The sequence below is a fragment of the Mus caroli genome, chromosome 9 (assembly GCF_900094665.2).
Source record: "Mus caroli chromosome 9, CAROLI_EIJ_v1.1, whole genome shotgun sequence".
NCBI lineage: Eukaryota > Metazoa > Chordata > Mammalia > Rodentia > Muridae > Mus > Mus caroli.
The window spans coordinates 56,581,396-56,603,541 of NC_034578.1; the positions used below are offsets into that span (position 1 = coordinate 56,581,396).

Below are 22,146 nucleotides of genomic sequence, written 5' to 3' on the forward strand. Positions count from 1 at the left end.
TTATTATGATTTGTGTGTGTGTGTGTTTTCCAGGTATATTGATGGTACATGGATCGACATCCGTACATAAAATGCATAGTATACTAGAAGACAGCTTTTGAGTATTTCACCATGGGTTCTGGTTATTAAACTCAGGTCATCAGGCTNGTATGACACTCTAAACACTAAACCATCTTGCCAACCCATTAACCTATTTGAAAATGTGGTCTTGAACTTGTATTATCCCACTTGCCCATGTAGCAGCTTGTAGATTGCCAGTATGGATTGTGACCTCAGTCTTCCCAGTTCTGTGACACACAGTGTTGCATCTATAGATGATAGATTGGGTTGGGGAGGGGGGTGTCGTTAAAACCCAGCAGGTACTTTTGGTAAGACTACTTGAACAATGTCAATCGGTCAAATGTGGCTCCACCTGGTTGCTGGCTGGGTAATAGGACCACCCATTTGGATGGAAAGCCTTAGATAAGAGCTTCACACAAATTGACAGACCTTTTGTTGACTGCTACAACCTCCATTGCCCAACACTGTATAGAAGGAACTCAATTCTACCATTTGTGGGGGAGTGGGGAGGGTCTAAGATGAAAATAATTCACATACACTCATATTGAAATACTTGGTCCTCAGTTGGTGAAATTGGGAAGGGCTAGGAAGTGTGGTCTTGCTGGAGGTTTGTCACTGGAGGCAGGCTCTGTGGTTTTAAAAATCTCTCATGCCATCATTCCCAGTGTGCTCTGCTTTCTATTTGAGTCATGATATGAACGTTCAGACTCTAACCATCTTAACTGTAAGCACAATTACTTTCAATGCCTTGGTTATTGTGCTTTGTCATAACAATAGAAAAGTAATTAGCAAACAAAAGACCTAGGTTAAGTAATAATGATTTGTGACGAGGCTTTACTTTCTCTGACCCCCCCCCATAATGCCCCCCCTTTTTAAAAGAAATATAGTTTACCAGAATATATCAAACCAGACAAGTATGGACACACTATGAAGTCAAAGTTTAACATTGTAGTGATTTAATAGTATTTTCTTAGAATTCAGCTAATAGGAGCAGTCTAGCCCTATTTACCTGACTTGTATATGCTTTTGAGTTTGATATCTCTGGATCCCACATGGATTCATTTTTAGAGATGCTAAGTGCCAACGTGACTGATTTGTAAACTGGCAACTACCCTGAAAACCACCCCAATCATTATCAGTTAAAAAATGTTTTTTTTCTGAAACAAGCAATATCACTTCCCCTAGAGAAAGCTCAGTAGTAGCAGCTGGGTGAGGGCGGAAGAACCGACACAAACACACCAACAAAGTCCTAAAGTTGTCTTTATTCTCACTCACATTGACTTCCAAGCGAGGGCTTCTAGGTTGCTTAATTCAGCTTGAAAAACTAACAGATGCACATTCTTTAAAATATGTACCAACTTCCCCAAAGATAAATGGAAAAAAACTTAAGAGTGCACAGTTTTCATTTATGAAGGAGCCGTTTTCCCACTGTTGTTTACCTTAAAAAAAAAAAAAAACACAAAACAAAAAACCCTCAACTCCCAAGTTGATAGGTGCATACCTGTAATCCCAGTGAATAGGAGGCAGAGAGGCAGGAAGAAAGCTCTAAATTGGAGGTCAGCCTGGGCTACAGTGCTGATACTTGGTTTAAAAATAAACCCTAAAAAAACTCCTACCACACTCTCCAGTTGCAGTAATAAATGCTGAGATCCTATGGTTACATGCTAAGCTGGACTTAGTGGCACATGCCTGTCATCCTAGCACTTAAGAGGTAGAAGCAGGAAGATCAGAAGTTCAAGGCCATCCTTGGCTACATAAATCCTAGACCAACTTGGGCTACATTGAGAACTTGTTTTTAGAACTCAAAAGATTAGCAGCTGCTCTGTGCATTTTCAGCTATCATCTATAAAAAGAGATCCTGTGACAAGTCCCGGCAGCCTGTCCAGATTGTCTACTCTGGAAGGGGACAAGGTCAACAACTGCAAATACCCTATTGAATTACAATAAGCTATTTATTTTCAAGTGTAACTCGTGGTCTGGCTGCCATTGGGGACTATGACCTCAAATGTGAACATGGGGACTAGCTGCCCAACCTGCAAGTAGGGAAGGGCTCTTTTCTACTCAAGGCTGGTTTCGCGGAGAAGCAGGACAATCCTGGATGAAGCAGTAACCCTCTCAAAGGGGCACTGCTGGGCATTACTGTTGTCAAAGAATGCAAAAAGCCACTTCTTCTGGTTCTGGATGCTACATCATTCTGAGACCAGAATAAGAAAACTGTACAGAGGTAGCTGGATATCACCCTGGTCTCAGATAGAAGAAATTGTGAAACTTTAGGCAAGTTATTAAATCTTATTTCCCTATTCCGTCAAACAGCAATCTTTACTCCACTTTTTTTTTTTTTTTTTTTTTAAAGAAAGTGACAAACTAGAGTATAGATGTGATAAAAAAGTCTGGTTTGATAGTACCATGTTAATATCCATAAATAGGGACTATCAGTTTTTATGTGAAAGCTGATTCCTTGAGGCTAGAATGTTTTAAATATCTCATCTTTAAAAAACTGACATTCCAAGATGTACAGAACATCTTAAGTGTGTATCACTACTACAACACAAACAACAATTTAAAGTCAATGTTCAAGAAGGCAGAAACCAGAAAGCTTTCAGAAATACTTCTGAAAAGTCTCAATTAGCCAAATTAAATGTTGGGGATGGTCTCATTCACAGTTCCTTACATAGAACTTGAACCAAATCTTGACAGTTTATATTAAATAGGAACAGTGAATAAGGCACATTATACAGGTGGCAGTTACCCACCTAAGTTATCGGTTTTCAACTATAAAAATAAACATAAGTAACTAATGGAATAACAAAATAAAAGTTTATTTTATTAGAATTAGGAATGTTCTTTCCCTCTGGGCAACCTGAACAGTCCAGTTACAATGAAAATCTAAGAACAGTTATTTCCACAGCACAAGGTGCTCTATGCACAAAATTACAGGGTTAGGAGCATTTAATCAATTTATCGATCTGATTGTCTCACCAACCCACCCCATCCCCATCCCCCAAGTGCTCTATACCGGACATAGCTAAAAGAATTTGTTACATTTAAGCCTTTTACTCTTCTTGTTCTAAATTTCAAGTCCTACTTAACAGGTGAACCACACATTACACTGCAGATTCAACCATTTCAAATCAAGTCAGTCTTGGATCTATTTGTGTGTATGTATACACGTGTGTCTTTAATATATTTATTTGAACACACATAAAACATATACAATCTGGGTTGCAGCAAATTACAAAGAATTTAGAGTCTGGTAATGTTATATGCTACTCCATTTACCACTATGGTATGTCTCCTGAGCTTTGGATCAAAATTTTATTGTAAATCATTGAAAATTCACCTGTTGCTCAATGAATTGCTCAAATGAAGCATGCACTGACAATGTAACTGATCTCAACAACACAGCGAGACCCTGATGTTTAAGTAGAGCCCTCTGAGAGACTTAGGTAGGTCAAATAGGGAAGCTGTTAACAATATGGCTTGCCTGTCCCAGCTGGGAGCACTGAAGCTAGCTACTGACAAAGGCAGGTAAATTCTGGAAATGCTGTCAGATGTGGAGACGGTTGTTAAAAACTTGGATGTAGCAGAAGAGCCAGTTCCCCTTGATCCACACAAATTGTGAGTGCAATATCCTCAGGTCCCATGTGGGACTAGAAAGTGTCACCAACTACACTATCCCTCCGTGGTGGGGACTGAGACTATGAGATGCACACTCGTTTTTGGACGCTTGTTGCAGGGCAGGGCATGAAGAGAACTTATGACAGTCAGACCTAGATACTGTGATGTTAACTCTTTTTAAACACCACATACACAAAGCATTTTAAGGGACCACATATATCTATCTGTGACAATTCTAGTTGCTTTTCAAAGTCACCAGGAAAAGGAACTTACTTGAGCTTTCTTTGAAATCTCCTTGGTTTTGATAAAGGTCTTAAGATTGATGCAATTATTTTAAATAAAGTCAAATGGATAATGGGAGAATGATAGGGGATAGAGAAAATGGAAAAGCAGACACTTGACTTCAGATGTGCCACCTGAGGTGACAAGGATAGGGAAGAAGAAGATACAAGTTGATCCTAAAGCGACAAGTGGTTTGAGGAAGCAGCATAATAAACTCAGCAAACAGTCACTGATTTCTGATGGGAAAAGACCAGTTGCAAGTACATCTCACGTAACAACCTTTCTAAAAGGAAAAGTAGGGTGATTCAGCAAAGCCTAACTTAGGCAAAAAGCCAGAGGGAAGTGAACCGACTTCCCAATGGAGTAAAAGATGTACAATGCAGGACAGACAGACACAGCTGCCTCACAAATGGTAAACACTCCCTAGGCACGAGACAGTTAAAGGAAGACGAAGAGGTCCTGCCAAAACTGGCATTTAATAGTTTTACCTCTTGATCTAGTTGCCTAGTTCACTCTGCACTCTTATATAAAACTGACAGTCTTAGGGATGCTGACCTGTTGAAAAATACCACAGGCAGAATGGCCTAAACAAGTATATAGTTAATAAAACCACCACCATCCTTTACTTTTAACATAGCTTTTAGTAAAAATTTCATAAAAATGGACATCACAGCTAAAATGCATTATTCTCCTATATGCTGACAATAGAAAAGAAGCAAACTCAGTGATTCCTACTCAAATGTACTGGATGGGAGTATCATGTTCTAGTGGTGTTTGCCTTCAAACTGAACCCACCGCAACACACACAAGTAATTTCAGTATCCACCATTTTAATTCACAATCTCAGACTAAGTGAATGGCTATTTATTTATATTTAAAGTGAAAACATTGTATTCAACACCCTAACATAAAGAAGGGATGAGAGACGAGCCATAACTAAAATTTAAAAGGCTCAAAGCAGCAATTCAGGAAAAATAAAACAGGAAAAGAAATTTTGAAATGCCTCCTCGAGATGTGATGGGAAGCCTAGAAAGCCTACGGCAGTGTGCGTGGTGTGGGCACACAGGCTGAAATGGGGGGCATCAAGGCCACAGAGGAGTAGGTTGGGATAGGATCATTTATGAACTGAAGCAACTAAACCCTTTAACAGGCCGAGGCATTTGCTTAGAACGTGACTTCCTGGATCTAGATCCAGAAGCGGAGAATTCTAGGCATGAGGCCCATGGCCAGCAAAAGATCAACCATACCACAAAGGGCAAACTGACCTCCGGAGGGGAAAGCACTCTAGTTAGGTCTTGCAGAGGGGCTTAACAAACACCTTTATCCCAACCCAACCCTAGAAAGATAAAGCCAACTGAAAGAAAATGCACAGCAAATAGACATAATCTTGAAGCTTTTTAAAGAATAAATATTTTTGTAATTAAACATTATGCAAACACGTGCCACGCTTGCTTTATCCATGCATATGCGCTATATACAATTTTGAAAAATACTGTGTTGTCCTCTTGTTTTAAAAGTCATATACAAAGTTTTTGTGTTTTTTGTTTTTTGAATCCTCTTGCTGCCCATCCCCTTCTCCCTCCAAAGAATCTCCTTTCCAAGTAGCTAGTAACCATTCTTCACTCATGACCTGAGGGTATGAGAGAAGTGAATCCAACTGTGTGTGGAGGTGTGCATGTGCAGGGGAGGAAGGGGAAGAGGTCCTTTACCAAAGTACAACAAAATGGCTGGTTTGGACATGAAAAGCAGTGTCAAGGAGCTATTTGAAATTTTAACTGTACTACACTCAGGAAAAAGAAAAAGGAAGTCAGCGTTGAGAATGAAGCTACGTTACAAGTTAAAGTTGGAGGGCTTTTGTGTGTCTGTCACACTTTGTTGGCGGCCTAGAATACTGTTGTACAATGGTTTATCTACCTTTTTTATTACAATATAATTTACTTAAACTTTCCGTTAACAAAACAGAATTCTGGTACTACAGACCAGCGGTGTCAGAACAGGCTTAGCGCCTCCTTGTTTGTGTTTGCTTTAATTGCATGAGCACTCTAGATGGTAAAGTTTTCAGGGTTCATTTTATGCAGGGCCAGTCTCAGTCCTCAATGTACTCCCACAGATCTTTTTCATAGCCTTCATGCACATGCTGTAACAAAACCCTTCGTCGACTCTCACAGTATCTGTAATCAAAGAGAGAAAAAACACTTGTCAGACTCTGAAAGGGAAAGAGGTATTGATTTTTACAAAGGATTATTCCTAGAGTTTGTCCAGGGTTTGAAGAAAGCACCTACTAATTGCTATGAACATTTTCAGATGTAGATGCACAGGTTTATCAAGATGCCTCTACTACTCTAGAGTTCTAAGGACTCTTTTTTTGCATTCTTTGGCTGCTGGATGAAAACCAAACCCAGGACCATGTACATGCTAGACAGTACATCTACCAATGATCTATCCTTCCTTCCAAGATTTTTGTTCTTAGAGTCAGATTCGCAGTGCCAGAAATAAATTTTAGAGTCTTCAAGTGTTAGAAGTTCTAATGTGCCTTTAAAACAATGATTCAAACCCATAGTTGTATAAATTATTCAGTTAATTTTATAGGTCATTTATTCCCATCTATAAAATAAAGTGTTGGTTAACTGTACAAGCATTTTAAATACAATGTAAAAATTACAGTTAGCCAAAGAAAGTGAAGACACTGGGATTAAATCTCTAGGCCTTCCAACTTCCCCGTTTCCTTATTACTATAATACCTGGGGCCAGGTGGTGGTTGTGGCAGTGGCATATGCCTTTAATCTGAGCACTTGGGAAACAGAGGCAGGTGAATTCCTGTGAATTCAAGAACACCTTGATCTGACAGCCAAGGCTACACAGAGAACTCCCCCCGTACCCACCCCCACCCCCCGAAAAACTAAAAAGAAACCCAAACAAAACAAAAGTCACCAGGAGATAGAGAGATGCCTCAGCAGTTTAGAACATTCCTTGTTTTTCCAGAGGATCCCAGTTCAGTTCCCAGCACCCACACCGAGTGGCTCACAACTCCAGGGAATGTGACTCCCTCTTCTGGGCTTTGTGGATATCCACATGATACACGTATACACAGAGATATACATGCATACACATAAATCAAAAAATCATTTTTAAAAACAGACAGAGGAAAATATTTTGGGAGAAAGCTTTTTGTTGAGAAATCAAACATGGGTTTGTACTTATCAAAAACTAAAGTGCTGTTTAACCCCAAGCTCAGTTAAGTTTCTCCTAAGAGATAAAAGCTAACAAAAAACTAAAGAACCACTCCCTCATGCTACTTATTCCTGTTAAAACCTTTCTTCCCTACAGTTTAGATTTCAGCCGAGGTACAGTAAGCCATAGAATAAATGGCTAGATTCCCTCCGAAAGTTCTTGTACAGTGGACAGAAGGAATCTGGGAAACACAGTAGCTACATCAACCATAAAGAACCTCACCCCTGGCAGAAAATGTCCACCGACATTAAAATCTCACCTGTACTTATCTTGGACTTTCTGCTTTATATCTTGCAGAGAATCTTGGGAAATATCTCGTTCAAGGTAGCCCGAAAGCACCTCTGTGGCATTTTCTAGATCTGCTTGATTATTCTGAAAGAAAAAGAATATTAAGTTAATTTTGGCTTCAAAAATCAAGCGAAAATATAATCCACCTTAGTGACTGTACTGACTGTGTACTTGCTCTCAGCACTGATACAGTCATTCTGAACTCAGGACCTCTGGCAGAGCAGTTGGTATTCTTAACTGCTGAGCCATCTCTCCAGCCCCATGTTTTTAAAAAGATATCATCTACTGTTTAATCCTGGTTGGCATAGAACTTTTTGTAACTCATGCTGGCCTCAAACCCATAGAGACCCACCTGCCTCTGGAGTACTGAGGTTAGAAACAAGGGTCAGCTGAATAAATCTATTTCACATTGTATGCAAGATCAGTATCCTATGGATTATTTTTTGTTCTTGTTGCTATTTTGTTTTTATTTTATTTTATTTTATTTTATTTTATTTTATTTTATTTTGAGATAGGGTCTTACTATGTAGTTGTGGTTGGCAGAGAACCAGGCTAGCTAGCTAGCTTTGAATTCACAAAGATGGGCCTCCCTCGGCTTCCTGAACGCTGGGATTAGTCACGACTCATCAAAGCCAGCAATTCTCTATTTTAGATCAGAGTGGGGTTCATACCATTCTAGGATATCCTAAGGCTTAAGTGACACAATTCATATGAATTGCTTATTCAGCACCTGGCACACAATAAGTTTTCAAAAATCACAAAACTAGGGGCTGGTGAGATGGCTCAGCGAGTAAGAACACTGACTGCTCTTCTGAAGGTCCTGAGTTCAAATCCCAGCAACCACATGGTGGCTTACAACCACCCGTAATGAGACCTGACACTCTCTTCTGGCAGAAGACAGCTACAGTGTACTAATTAATAATAATAAATTTTTTTAAAAATCACAAAACTAGCCTTGATATTGAAAGTTACCATGCAATAATTAGCTTTGTAAAAGTTGACATGATGGCTAGAAAAGGAGGCTTTTAGCAGTAAAGGTTTTTTCAAATAAAGATGCTTTAAAATTGATGCATGAATTGGGTATGGTGGCACAAGCCTTTACTCCAGTACATTGGAGGCTAGGGCAGGGGATGGCAGCCTGGTCTACCTAGCTAAACCCTCTTGTCTCAAAAAAAAAACGGAAAACTTCTAGGTGGAGAAGGAAACTGTATTAAGAAGAGAAATAATCTGTTGCCAAGTCTTCAGAGCTTTGATGATGATGAAAGTCAAAATTAAAATCTAGGACTAATTGTAGAACCAGTATAATTAGCTAGCTAACCCACATAAACTTGTATGCAGTTAAGTATAACAAAGAAGGTTCTCTTATCTAGGGACGTTTTTTTAAAAAAAAGAAAGGAAGGGTTTAACTTTGTTCTATGAAAAAAAAGCAGCCTTTCCCCATGTCCAGGAACTTGTCCTACCTCAAAGATAATGGACTGGTTATTCTTTTTGAGGTAGAAAGCGAAGACATAAGTGTACATGAGTGTGGCACGACACTGGCAGAGGACATCAACTGCTTTCTTCAGGAACTGCACCTCGATCCAGGACATGTTGTGCTGCTGCATCTCCTCCATCTTCTGTTTCACCTGAGCATACAGCTTATGCTCGAAGCGTAGACTCTGCATGTGGTTCATATAGCGATTACAGTAGAACAGGTATCTCTGCAGGGCTGCCCTAGATCGCTGACCCAGTAAGAAAAACAAAGGTTCATAATTATGATATACATATTGTATACAAAAGCTGGTGTCCAATTAAGGCACAATATCATATAGCACCTCGTAAGTTAAAACACCTCATCACTAGAAAGAGCAAAGGTTCCAAAAGTTGGCAATAATGTGGAGCGAAGGCAAATCTTGCATGATACTGCTGACAGGAATGCAAATTAGTAGAATCACTATGGAAAATTCATGGAAGGCCCTCAAAAAACTAAAAGTAGAGTCATCATAGGAATCAGAATTGCCACATTTGGGCATCTAGTAAAAAGAACTGAAGCAATTATGCAGTGGTGGCGCACTTGGGAGGCAGAGGCAGGCGGATTTCGGAGTTCAAGGCCAGCCTGGTCTACAGAGTGAATTCCAGGACAGCCAGGGCTACACAGAGAAACCCTGTCTTGAAAAAAACAAAAAGAAAAAAGACATGAAATCAGGAGTTCATTCACAAATGAATGGAAAAAGAAATGGTGTTATACATTCAATAGTACTGCTCAGTCAGAAAGAACCAAATGTTGGTAATATGCAACAACATGGGTAATCCTGGGAGACAACATGCTAAGCTTGTACAGAAACACATATACTACAGAATCTTGACTTATATGAAGAATCAAAAAAGCACTGTACTCAGAAAAGTAGAGACTAAACTGATGGATGTTACAGGAAGACCTTTAAATAATGCACTGTGTATTTAAAACATTGTAAATGTCAAAACTCTAAACAGAGAAAATGATAGGTGCCCAAGGTGACAAAAATAATTATGTAGCTAGAACCAATCAATACTATATACATATCAAAACATCAGTTTCTATGAATGTAAATAGACTTTTTGACTAAAAGTGCTAGTTTAAACTTGATATATATGCAGATAAAACAGTTATTTAGTTTAAATTAGGAATAAAGTCATCTAGTTCCCTCTGTTATTTTATACTGCTATGAATGCCTTAGTAGTTTCCATACAGCTGCCATGAGCCACATGTGGCAAACAAATTAAAGAATGGTGCTAAAGAATATATATTTTTTTTATTTATTATATGTAAGGACACTGTAGCTGTCCTCAGACACTCCAGAAGAGGGAGTCAGATCTCCTTAAGGATGGTTGTGAGCCACCATGTGGTTGCTGGGATTTGAACTCCAGACCTTCGGAAGAGCAGTCGGGTGCTCTTACCCACTGAGCCATCTCACCAGCCCTAAAGAATATTTTTATCACTACAAAAAAGTTCTACTGGACAGCAGTTGGCACAGTGTGATGGTTTATATATGCTTAGCAAGGGACTGGCACTATTAGGAGATATGGCCTTATTGGAGTAGGTGTGTCACTGTGTGTGTGGACTTAAATACACTTGTCCTAGGTGTCTGGAAGTCAGTCTTCTATTTGCCTTCCGAACAAGATGGAGAACCCTCAGTTCCTCCTACGACATGCCTGCCTGAACCTTTGAACCTGTAAATCAGCCCCAATTAAATGTCCTTATAAGAGTAGCCTTGGTCATGGTGTGAGTTCACAGCAGTAAAATCCTAAGACAGACAGAATGCAATGAGCTAGAAAATCAGAAGCAGCTGTGTGTGTTACTGGTAGCTGAACCTAGGTACTTGTGCCAGGTGAGCAAATTTCCTGAAAATCCAGTACTCAGCAAAAATAGAGCAGAAAACTACCCTGAGGCAAAAAGATATCACAATAGCTCCTCAGACAAGGTAACTGAAAGTAGGCAGTACAATCAACTAAGTGGGTTTTTGTTTGTTTTATTTTTTTCTGAGGGGAGGGGGATCCATAGCCTTGGCTGTTCTGGAACTCACTCTGTAGACTAGGCTGTCTCAAGATCTACCTGTCCCCACTTCCCAAGTGCTGGGATTAAAGATGTACTCCACCACACAACTAAGTGATTATTTTTTTAAAGTATATTTTTACACTTTTTAAGAAAAATAATTTCTTAGGGCTGGAAAGATGGCTCTAAACTATTAAAGAATAGGCTCAAAACAAAAAAATAAATTTTTAAAACTTATTTTATATTTATGTTTACTAATATGTGTGCCTGGTGCCCAAGGCAGCTGGAAAAAGGCATCAGATTCCCTAGAACCAAGAGTTGCATACAGGAGGTAGTGAGCCACTACGTCAGTGCTGGGAACAGAACAGAGATTTTTCTGGAAGAGCAGACAATGCATTCTTAACCACTGATCAATCTCTCCAACCATCAACTAAGTGTCCAATGTTGGTTTTTTTTTTTGTTTTTGTTTTTTCTGGTTTTCTGGTTTTTTGAGACAGGGTTTCTCTGTGTAGCCCTGGCTGGCCTCGAACTCGACTCTGCCCCCCCAGTGCTGGGATTAAAGGCGTGCACCACCACGCCCGGTTTTCAATGTTGTTCTTATTGAGTCTGCATTTGCTTACTAGCTTTATAGATTACTAATAAGACAGATCTGTCTACACAGTCTCAGGCAGAACTATATAGTGAGACCCTGACTCCAAAAATATCAAACAAATGGCATTTTTTAAAAAGGAAGGGAGAGGGCTGGAGAGATGGCTCAGCAGTTAGGAGTACAGCACTGACTGCTCTTCCAGAGGTCCTGAGTTCAATTCCCAGCAGCCACATGGTGATTCACAACCATCTGTAATGGGATCCGATGCTCTCTTCTGGTGTGTCTAAAGAAAGCTACAGTGTACTCATATAAAAAAATAAATCTTTTAAAAAGGTGGGGGGAGGGACAGGGGAATAATATAAAATGAAAATGAGGCTATTAATCAATTCCAAATTATGGATACAATTTGGACAAACTATTAAAAAAAAAACTGAGCAAGCAAGATGGCTCAGTGTACCTATGCACAAGTCTGACAACCTGAATTTGATCCCAGATCACAACTGGAAGGAAGAAACTAGATCCTGAGAATTGCCCTCTGTGAAAACGCACATGTATGCACATATACATACAAAATATTTAAATTTTAATAGATACTTTGAGATTCTGCCTCAAAAAATAAAACCCAAAATAAATTTATAACAAAATTGAAATCATCTGAACAATAGTAGATTCAAATAAGTGATATCTTTAGAAATGATGTTGTGTGTGAAAGTGAATGTCTGTAATGCCAGCACTCAGAAAACAGGACTGGAAGATTAGTCACAGGGTTCATTTTCAAACACCCATCCAATATATCTACATACAATAGTATGTATGTATCCAGTAAGCCTGTTATTTATTAATGAAACAATATAATCTTTGACTTGAGAGATATTTTAAAATTTTATTGTCTTACAAAAATAGCTGACCCAAAGACTCCTACATTTTTCTGTAGTCTCTAGATTTGTTCAACTGTTTTAAAATGTTTACTTGGTACCTGATAATTTATGCAAAATGATTAGTAAATATTAAGGATGCGCTTACCACATGCAGTTCTATTTCTCCCTCTTCATGACTTAAAGTCTAAAAACAATAGATATCCAGGCTTTTTATATATATGTGCATGTATGTATGTATGTATATATATATATATATATATATATATATATATATATATATACACACACACACACACAACACATATACATTCTGATTTATGTGTGTGCATGTTTAAATACATATATACACACACACATGTGCACACATACTTATACATGTACACATGTATTTATGTGTATGTACATCTCAGAGAATATATACAATATTCTATATAGAAATATACACACTCCTTTAATTCCAGGCTTGCAAGGCAGAGGCAGGAGCATTTGAGTTTGAGGCCAGGCTGGTCTGCAGAGTGAGTTCCAGGACAGCCATGGCACAGAGAAACCCTATCTTAGAAAAAAGAAAGAAAAAAGGAAGGAAGGAAAGAAGGGAAGGGGATAAGAAAGAGAAAGAAGAAAGGTAGGTAGGTTGGTCTATAGTTGGTCTCTTAAACATCAACTCTAAACCACATGACTATTCAATAACATGCCCAAATATCACACACAACACTGAAGCACCTCAAAATAAAGATAGATAGATGGATAGATAGATAGATAGATAGATAGATGGATGGATGGATGGATGGATGGATGGATGGAGGGAGGGAGGGAACAATGTTTTGTTTTGCACCTTTTCTATTTTGAGAGGGTCTGGGAATGAGCTCTGGTGGCCTGGAAATCAAGATGCTCCTTTCTCTGCTTCTCACTTCTCCAGAGCTGTCTTTACAGCATGCACCAGTCATGCCTGACAAAGCTGTGTTATTTTAAGACCCAGGTAGGTACAAAACCAACGGATATGACCTAAAAATTATGCCAACATGCAAATATAATATGTGGAAAGTAATCTCCCCGGCAATGTCAACTTCCACTAAGTACTACTATCTGCAAATTTGTCAAATTCCCAAAATCTAACAGAAACCCGAATTTATCACATTACCACACAGAGTACTAGATAGAGGACTCTAATATACTTGATGAATCTCAAACTATTTCTCATAAAACTCAATTAAGCGAGGTGTGGTAGTATATGCCTTTAATACTAGCACTCAGGAGTAGAGAAGCAGGTAGATCTAGGCTAGCTTGGGTCTCTAGGCCAGGTGACAACGATGATGACATCGTTGTCATCGTCGTCATCATCATCATCATTATCATCTCATCAACCCTAGAAACAAAACCCTCAAAAATCAAAGGAGAAAACTTTCAATACAAATAACAAATGCCAGGATCTGGAATGAGAAACAAATTCAAGATTTAAAAAGAGTTCCCAAAATAACCCAAACTAGCAGATTGGCCTAGCAGTCAAAAATAAACACCAACTGCTTTTCATAGGTAAGGCTTTTTGAAACAGTCACACCACAGTCTTCTGTTAAAGCCTATGACTTCCTTAGCAGTAAGGGGAGAGACAGAGTTGAGGAATCATAGCGGAGATCACACAGACTACAGGTTTCATTCCCACCGCAATGCTGTGAAAAGTCTTGTACACACTAGGCAAACAACATTGAGATTCGACCCTGGCCAATTTGTGTGTGTAGGAAGTTAAGAGTTGACATCCAAACTGGATCAAGCACAGGTTTATCAGTTATAATAAAGCAAATGCTTTCACTTTTACTCAGCGGCTCTCTTTTACCCTTCATGTGTATGTGTTTGTGTCAAGAGCCACAGTTCTGGACTTGTTGAGGCATGGACTCTCACTGACTAGGGATCCTGCTGATTGTGGTTAATCCAGTTGGCTAGCTATCCACAGGAATCCTGTTTCTATCTCCTAAATGCTGGGATCCACAGGAAGCCACAATGTGGATGCTAAAGATCAGAATATGAATACTTGCATTTTTAAGTTGTTTTAAACTATGAGCCATGTTCCCAGTTCCACACACAGGCAGCATCCTTTCGAAACAGGATCTCACTGAATTGCTTCCAATTCACTAAATGGTCCTCAACTTCTCTCTGTGGCTCACTGAAGCCTTGTACTCAGGATGCTCTTGAAACACTCCCTTAAGTAGTTGGGGTTACACATCTGTGCCATCAGGCATGGCTTTATTTGATCTACACACCCCAAAAGGACCAAAGTATCACATACATTTGTTAAACATTCATTATTTGTAATTTAAAAAGACACAGTACCCTTTATTTCTACCAATAATTAAAAAGATTAAATGTCTGTGTGTTCAGTGAGAGGAGACTGGCTGGACTCAAATTTAAGATCCTATAAGCCTCCAGAGTATTGGGATTATAAGCACACAACAATATGCCACACCTATATAAAGAAATGCCTTTTAAAAATTGAACAAAACCAAACATTTGCAACGTATGGTTTCCATTATATCCAGCTGGGAAAGCCATTTAAAAAAAAAAGAGCTTTTTTTTTTTGTCTCTAGGGATTTCAATAAAAATGGCTAAGTATAAAAAAACAAACAAACAAAAAACAATGGTTCTACAACTACTATAAAATTACGAGATTTAAAAAAACAAACAAACAAAAACAAAAAGAAACAAACAAAAAAAAAAACAAAAACAAAGTACTATAAATCCAAGTCTACTGTTTGAATCGTTTCCCTAATAATAGCAGGTCATTTTTCTATCTCAACTCCTGAGATTCTATTTCAAATCAAGTGACCCATCAGAACTACAAGAACAATGACGTAAAAACAAAAAGTGGAAATAAGTGACACATTGTGTGCTCTATACAAAAACAGCTGCTATTCCCTCAACAACGGCTCAACTCTTACTCTCCTTTCTGAATGAGCAGAATGTGGGAGTGAGTGCTGATATCATACCACCATTGGGACCTAAAAGTAAGCAACATTACTAGCCTAACTAAAAGAAAGCAAATAGACACGACTGTCCTTATGGAAGAGCATGATGGGCATACTCCTGTAACCTCAGACTCGGAAATTCAAGGTACAAAGCCAGAGCTTGTCTCAAAATAGACAACAAACAAAAAGACTGAACATGATGCCCATGCCTATAATCAGCACTCTGAAAGAAACCAAAGGATCACGAGTTTGATATCAGTCGGGGCTAGGGAGCCCGTATCAGAAAACAAAACTGAACTAGTAAGTACTATAAACAGTCTCTTCTAAGTTTAACACATTTAGGATTTACTGTAGTGTCTACAACAATTCAGAACGGAATGCTTCTTGCAAAATTACGTTGTGTCAGAAACCCCAAGCCAGTGCTGTGCTGCCGTGGCTGCACTCACCTCTTGGGCATCTCTTGCTGCCTTTGCATCATCCTCATTATAGCGGTTACAGTTGTACCTTAAAGAAAATTAAGAGGATTTCAAAAAACCATAATCAGTTAAAAAGTGAAAAGAATGTAGCACTTGAACGTGTACTAAGTGATTGTCTAGAACCAGCATTCTATTTTACAACAGATAAACTGAGAAGTCAAAGGTTTCTATTGTTGCAATAATAGAAATAAAAGACCAAATAAAGTACACTGGGAGGGCTGGCCATACACCATAATATTTCAATTGTCTAAAGGATTGATTAGATCAATTCTCCATGAAGTGGAAAATTCTGCACCTTCTAGGTAAGCCCATCCCAAACCAGCTACACTACAACCACAAGAAAACATTGTAGTATATAGCTTATTTTTTACATGTAGCCTGAACTTCTAACTCTACTTCTGAAGAGACCACCTTATCTCCTAAGCTATCCTATACTCACGGTCTATCTTCTTTTATAAATCAAAGAACCAATAATCAGCAAGTTACTATGTAAGAGCTACTTGTGCTATGGACTTTACACACTACTATGACTTATTAGCAGACTCTGAAACTGAATGACATGTAAAAAAAGGATGGAAGGAGGAGGAAACCTGTCCAGAGAAATTAGCTCAGAGAAGAAATGACTGGCACTTCTTTTGTCCTTGTTACTACCTACCTTTTTTTGTTGTTGTTTAGGCAGGTTCTCACTAAGTAGCCCTGGCTGGTTTGAGATCTGCTACATGGAGCAGGTTGACCCAGAACTCAGAGATCTGCTTGGCACTGCCCCCATGTGCTGGGATTATGGCTACAGGCTACCATACCTAGCTACTATGTACCTTTTATTAAGAGACTACATTCTGACTTGGGCTACTTATTTAATGCTTAACTACCAATTGCAGTAGACTTTCAATGTGTGATTCACCACAGTTCATTAAGGAACAGAGGCAGTTCAGGGCAGGAAGTTGAGAGCTAACATAATGCTACAGCATCTGTTAACATTGAACCTTCTATTTTTCCCCCAGACTTTTTTCCCCCAGAGCTGAGGACTGAACCTAGTGACTTGCGTTTGCTAGGCAAGCGCTCTACCACTGAGCTAAAACCCCAACCCCTATAGGAAGACTTAAAAACACCATCCCTCCCTCTATCCCAAATTAAAAAATAAAATAAAACAAATGAATTTAGTGTTAAAAGTAAATTAGTCTAAGTGGTGGCTCAATGGCTAAGGGCACTTGCTACTCTTGCAGAAGGGCAGAGTTTGATTCCCAAAATACACAATGGGTAGCCCAAATCCTTCTAGAACTCTAATTTCAAGTTATTTAAGGGTCTCTTCAGGCCTTGTGGGCAGTTTTTGAACCATGAGTGAGCATCTGTGCGATACAGAACCACAAACATGAAAAATCCTTACAACATCCAAACTATTCTACTATTACTTTATAATGCAGTCTACTTCCTAACTTTCTCTATCCCTTCCAACTTAGTAGGGAGTCAACAGGAAGGTACCACAAATCAAAAACAGCTGGTCATTTGTATAACACTCAGAAACATTTTCAATTCAAATCAGGAAATGTATTAGCTCCTGTGTTTCTCAAAATACATCTATAATTTAACTTGCACTTTCCCAAATAAATAGGCATATAACAAAATTATTAGTATAGAAGGACATGGAACAATGTCATTTAACAAGGGTAGTTTTTGTATTCAAGGATTATGCATTCATGGAAACAATCTTTACTGGAGAAAAAAATACCTAAAGAAAAGTCATAATTGTCCTGAGCACACAGGTTCTTTATTCTTCTCATTATCCCTAAAAAACACTATTTACAAAACATTTACTGTGTGCTAAGTAATCTAGAAATAATTTAAATAAAATATGCAGAAGGAGGCACATGCATGCAAATACTACATAAGTGTACATGATGACCGTACACATGCTCAGATTTTGGTATTCACAGAGCATCCTGGAACTCATCTCCAACAGATTAGTTAACAATGGCATATGCATCTAACATTAACTATCAGTCTTGAAAAACATAAAATTAGACATCAGTGGGCCATTTTAAGGGACTATTTTCCAGTTCTAGGTAATTATTCCCAATAGGAAGGCAAGCCTACTTCAAAGAGAAGCTAAAAATACAGATCTTTGTTCAGTAGCTTTCCACTTTTTAGTTAAGACAACAAAACTGTCGTCTAATGATGTGAAGCATAAGGAAAACACACAAGTAAATTTCTGCCATTAAACTCTAGTTTACAACCTCTACTAGACGACTTACCAGACAATGTAACTAAAAATTTAAATCATGAACTGAAAACACTACTCCACCTCTATTCACAGTATTCCTTTTACTGGTTCCAAATTTTTCAACTAATGAAATCTCAATGCATAGGTTTATCTCAATTATTAATTCCTGTGAGAAATAGGACTACAAAATACCTCTCTGTGGTTATCTTGAATATACTGTTGAAACGAAATATTAATCTTTTTTAGCTCAAGTCAGGCAATTATATATAAGGCAGAAATATCATTTGTACATGGTAGACATCCTATAATTACATGAATGTACTCTCCCATTTGTCCAACCTACCAGGCAGATCCATGCGGTTCCCAAGGGCCAAGACACACCCAGCAAAATTCTGCTTTACAGTTCTGGTTCCGACAGACCATGTGATTACAACCGCCATCCTTCTCAATTGTGACATGGCATTTGGGACATTCCTATGGAAAAAAACTATAGAGTTGGTGTCAATGCTATACCATTGAGGACAGAAGCTAGTTCTAGACTTTATTTGAGTTTATACACATAAGTTATTTTAAAAAGTAGTAAGAATCTATTAAAGATCATTAAATGTAAAGTATATTATTACTGGCTCTTTCGTTAGTTTTGGTGCTTTGTTGTTTGTTTTTCATTTGTGTTTTTCTCTTTCTTTCTTTCTTTCTCTCTCTCTTTTTTTTTTTTTTTTTTGGTCTTTTTTGTTTTTTCAAGACAGGGTTTCTCTGTATACCCTGGCTGTTCTAGAACTCACTTTGTAGACCAGGCTGGTCTCGAACTCAGAAATCCACCTGCCTCTGCCTCCCAAGTGCTGGAACTAAAGGCGTGCGCCACCACGCACGCCCAGCTTGTTTGTGTTTTTCAAGACAAGATTTCTCTGTGTTAACAGTTCTACTCGATCTGTAGACAGGCTGGCCTTGAACTTACAAAGATCCACCTGGTTTTGGCTCCCTTGTGCTGGGATTAAAGGTGTGCACTATCACCACCTGGTTATTACTGGGTATTAATAGACTCAAAAATGTAATACTTTTTTAAAATTTATTTTTATTTTTAAGGGTATGTCTGTGTGTTTGCCATCTGTGTGCAAGTGCCTATGGAAACCAGAAGGGCATTCTGTCTTCTAGAAAGAGAATTATAGAAAGTGGTGAGCAGCCATGCAGGTGTTGGGACTTGATGAATCAGGGTCCTACGGAAGAAAAACTGATGAGCCATCTCCCCACCCAAATAAAAACAATCACAATATTTTTGAACACAGTTTTACTGAAGGTAAGTGTTTTACTCTACCCAATGCTCAGTGCCATCACCTAGCTGCAGACCGACTTTCCATGCACTGTTTTTCAGGGCTTTATATGCACCATAAACCTGTAAATCTTTTAATGGTGTTATTTATTCCTGCTTGTCTCATGAATAAATGACAAAATGGAAATAACAAAGAAACTAATTCTAGGCCACACAGAATCCATATATAAGCAGTCTGGTATACACAGTCAGGTAAGCAGGTAAGCGGACCTTGACTTTCAAACTGAATTCATACTGAAGCTCAAATTTTTCATTTTTTTAAAAAAAGATTTATTTATTATTATCTATAAGTACACCGTAGCTGTCTTCAGACACAGTAGAAGAGGGCATCAGATATCATTAAGGATGGTTGTGAGCCACCATGTGGTTGCTGTGATTTGAACTCAGGACCTTTGAAAGAGCAGTCGGTGCTCTTAACTGCTATCTCTCCAGCCCCTCATTTTTTTTAAACTGTACTTAAAGAGGTTTTTGTTGTTAAAATAAGATATTTCTACAAAGCTCTAGCTGCCCTATAACTCATTATGTAAAATAGGCTGTCCTAAAACTCACAAAGAGATGAGTCTGATTCCCAAGTGCAATAATTAATGTGTGCCACTATGCCTGGCTTTAAAAGGAAAAAAAAAAAAACCTTTTGAAAATCTGAGTGATATAGACATGGTGTGTACAGGAATGTACAAGAGACTAGAAGAAGATGCTGGATGCCCTGCTTCATCGCTCAGTCTTGTTCCTCTAAAGACACACTCACTGAACCTGGGGTTTCTCAAATTCAGCTAGGCTGATAACCACTGACCTTGAGGGAATCCACCCATCTCTGAATTTTAGCACTAAAGGTTACAGGTGCACGTGGTCACACCTCTTTTACATGGGTGTTGAAGATCTGAACTCAGTTCCTCATACTTGGGCAGCAAAGCAGTCAAGATTAGCAAATTTAACTTGTACAGGAGAACTCAAGTGTTTTTACACTAAAGGAGCCACACTGCCTTACAGCTGGTCCAAATAAACACCTGAAAGGGAATAAATAGGCAGCCATCGGAGGTGGGTGGGCGAGCATGGATAAAAATTATCACAAGGCCCATACCAACATAAACTCACACTGCTTTCGCTAATGCTTATACACTTACCCATATCCATGTGTTCATTATCAACAGTTGGGGTGTGGGTGGGGTCAGGGGAGACACACAGATGGACCAACCTTTGTGTTAGCTGCAATCCAATTAGAAGTTTCACTGTCATCATCACACTTTTTAATCCACTTCTTCAACCACTATTTGAAAATAACAACTGTTAGAATATAACTAGGCTTAAGGATAGCCATTTGTTTCAGCACTTAAAGGCAAGCTTTAAATATAAGACTCAAAAAGCAATTGATTTTCAATAGATATAGTCTCAATGTAGGAAAATTTGTAGCTATAAAATCTCATTTATATATGAGTAACCAATCAATAATTTTGCCTGGTTAAAGGTGAGTGGGGAATTGGGAACCTTGAGGAAAAATCAAATTAACCTAAAACCTATCCATGGATGTTCTAAGACCAAATGGGAGCCTGATCCTAAGGACTGCACTTATAGACTACCTGCAATGATCGCTTGAAAAGAACAAAATCTTTTGTTAGTCAGAACAAATCAACAGCTATTATCTTTAATCAAATCTTAGAAATATAGCATCCCCTTAAAAACAAAAACCAACCTCACCTTACATTTAACTGGATCATGCCAATTTTCACCACAGTTAAAGCTGAAAAGAACACCAAGAGTTTAAATAATTAATCCTATTTAGTATAAGTTTAAACACACACACACACACACACACACACACACGCAAACACAAACACAAACACAAACACAAACAAAAAACAACCATTTCACACTCTACAGTTCCCCAGTACTGTCAGCAAGGTCTATATTAATGAGAAATACCAAATCAAGGAATGTGTCTGTTTATTTTAGTGATTTTTTTTTAAGAATTAGTGTGTAGTAGTACAACAATTATATAATAAAATATACAGTAAGCCTTGCTTGACTCGCTCAGATTGCACTCAGAAGCTTGTGGTAACACTTCATTGATATATAGTCTATCTTCATTCACTCTGTACTCCAACTAGCTGATTAATTCACAACTCCATAATAATATACAGTAAACAATACATTAGAAACAAAGAGGCAAATCCTTGAATAATGTGAACAGATTAAACTCAGCTCCACAGAGAGAAATAGTATTAACCAATCTATTCAAAGCAAAATAAGGCAAGCTCCCCCTTCCCCAAACCAAAGAACCAGGCCTCGTGGCTCATACCTGTAATTCCAGCACTAAGCATGTGTGTGTGTATGTGTGTGTGTATTCGCAGACACACACATACACACACACATATATATTCCATTCAAGGGGCATAAATGAAGGAAAAATAAATGCTTATGGCTTATGGGCAGGGTAGCTACTGAATCTAGGCCTCAAGAGAGGGAAAATGGGGAGTTCAAGGTCACATAACACCTTGTCTCAAAATGGTGGTCAGGGGAAGACTCATTGTAAAGAGCCCAAACTAATAGTGAACTACACACAGTGAAGTCGGTGAGTCACAGAGTAAGATATGAATGTGGGATCTGCAGGGCAGCAGTGGTAAAGGACAAGAGTAATCAGAATGCACTCCATGTGTATGGAGCTATCAACAAATTTAATAAAACTCATACAAAATGAAATTAGTGATTAAATGAAGTCA

General features: G+C 38.4%; 1 protein-coding gene across 2 annotated transcripts in view; it reads right to left on the reverse strand.

Annotated features, from left to right (window-relative positions):
• Positions 1-2,855: 2,855 nt before the first annotated feature.
• Positions 2,856-22,146, reverse strand: part of Arih1 (ariadne RBR E3 ubiquitin protein ligase 1) — a 97,075-nt gene continuing 77,784 nt past the window's right edge. For both annotated transcript variants that reach the window (XM_021171586.2, XM_029481142.1), the window contains 7 exons: positions 21,125-21,167; positions 20,625-20,696; positions 18,449-18,579; positions 15,858-15,915; positions 8,940-9,200; positions 7,451-7,563; positions 2,856-6,131 (listed from right to left, as the gene is read on the reverse strand). In XM_021171586.2, the coding sequence (XP_021027245.1) occupies positions 6,047-6,131; positions 7,451-7,563; positions 8,940-9,200; positions 15,858-15,915; positions 18,449-18,579; positions 20,625-20,696; positions 21,125-21,167 (763 nt within the window). In that variant the 3' untranslated portion in view covers positions 2,856-6,046. The remainder of the gene's footprint in view (positions 6,132-7,450; positions 7,564-8,939; positions 9,201-15,857; positions 15,916-18,448; positions 18,580-20,624; positions 20,697-21,124; positions 21,168-22,146) is intronic.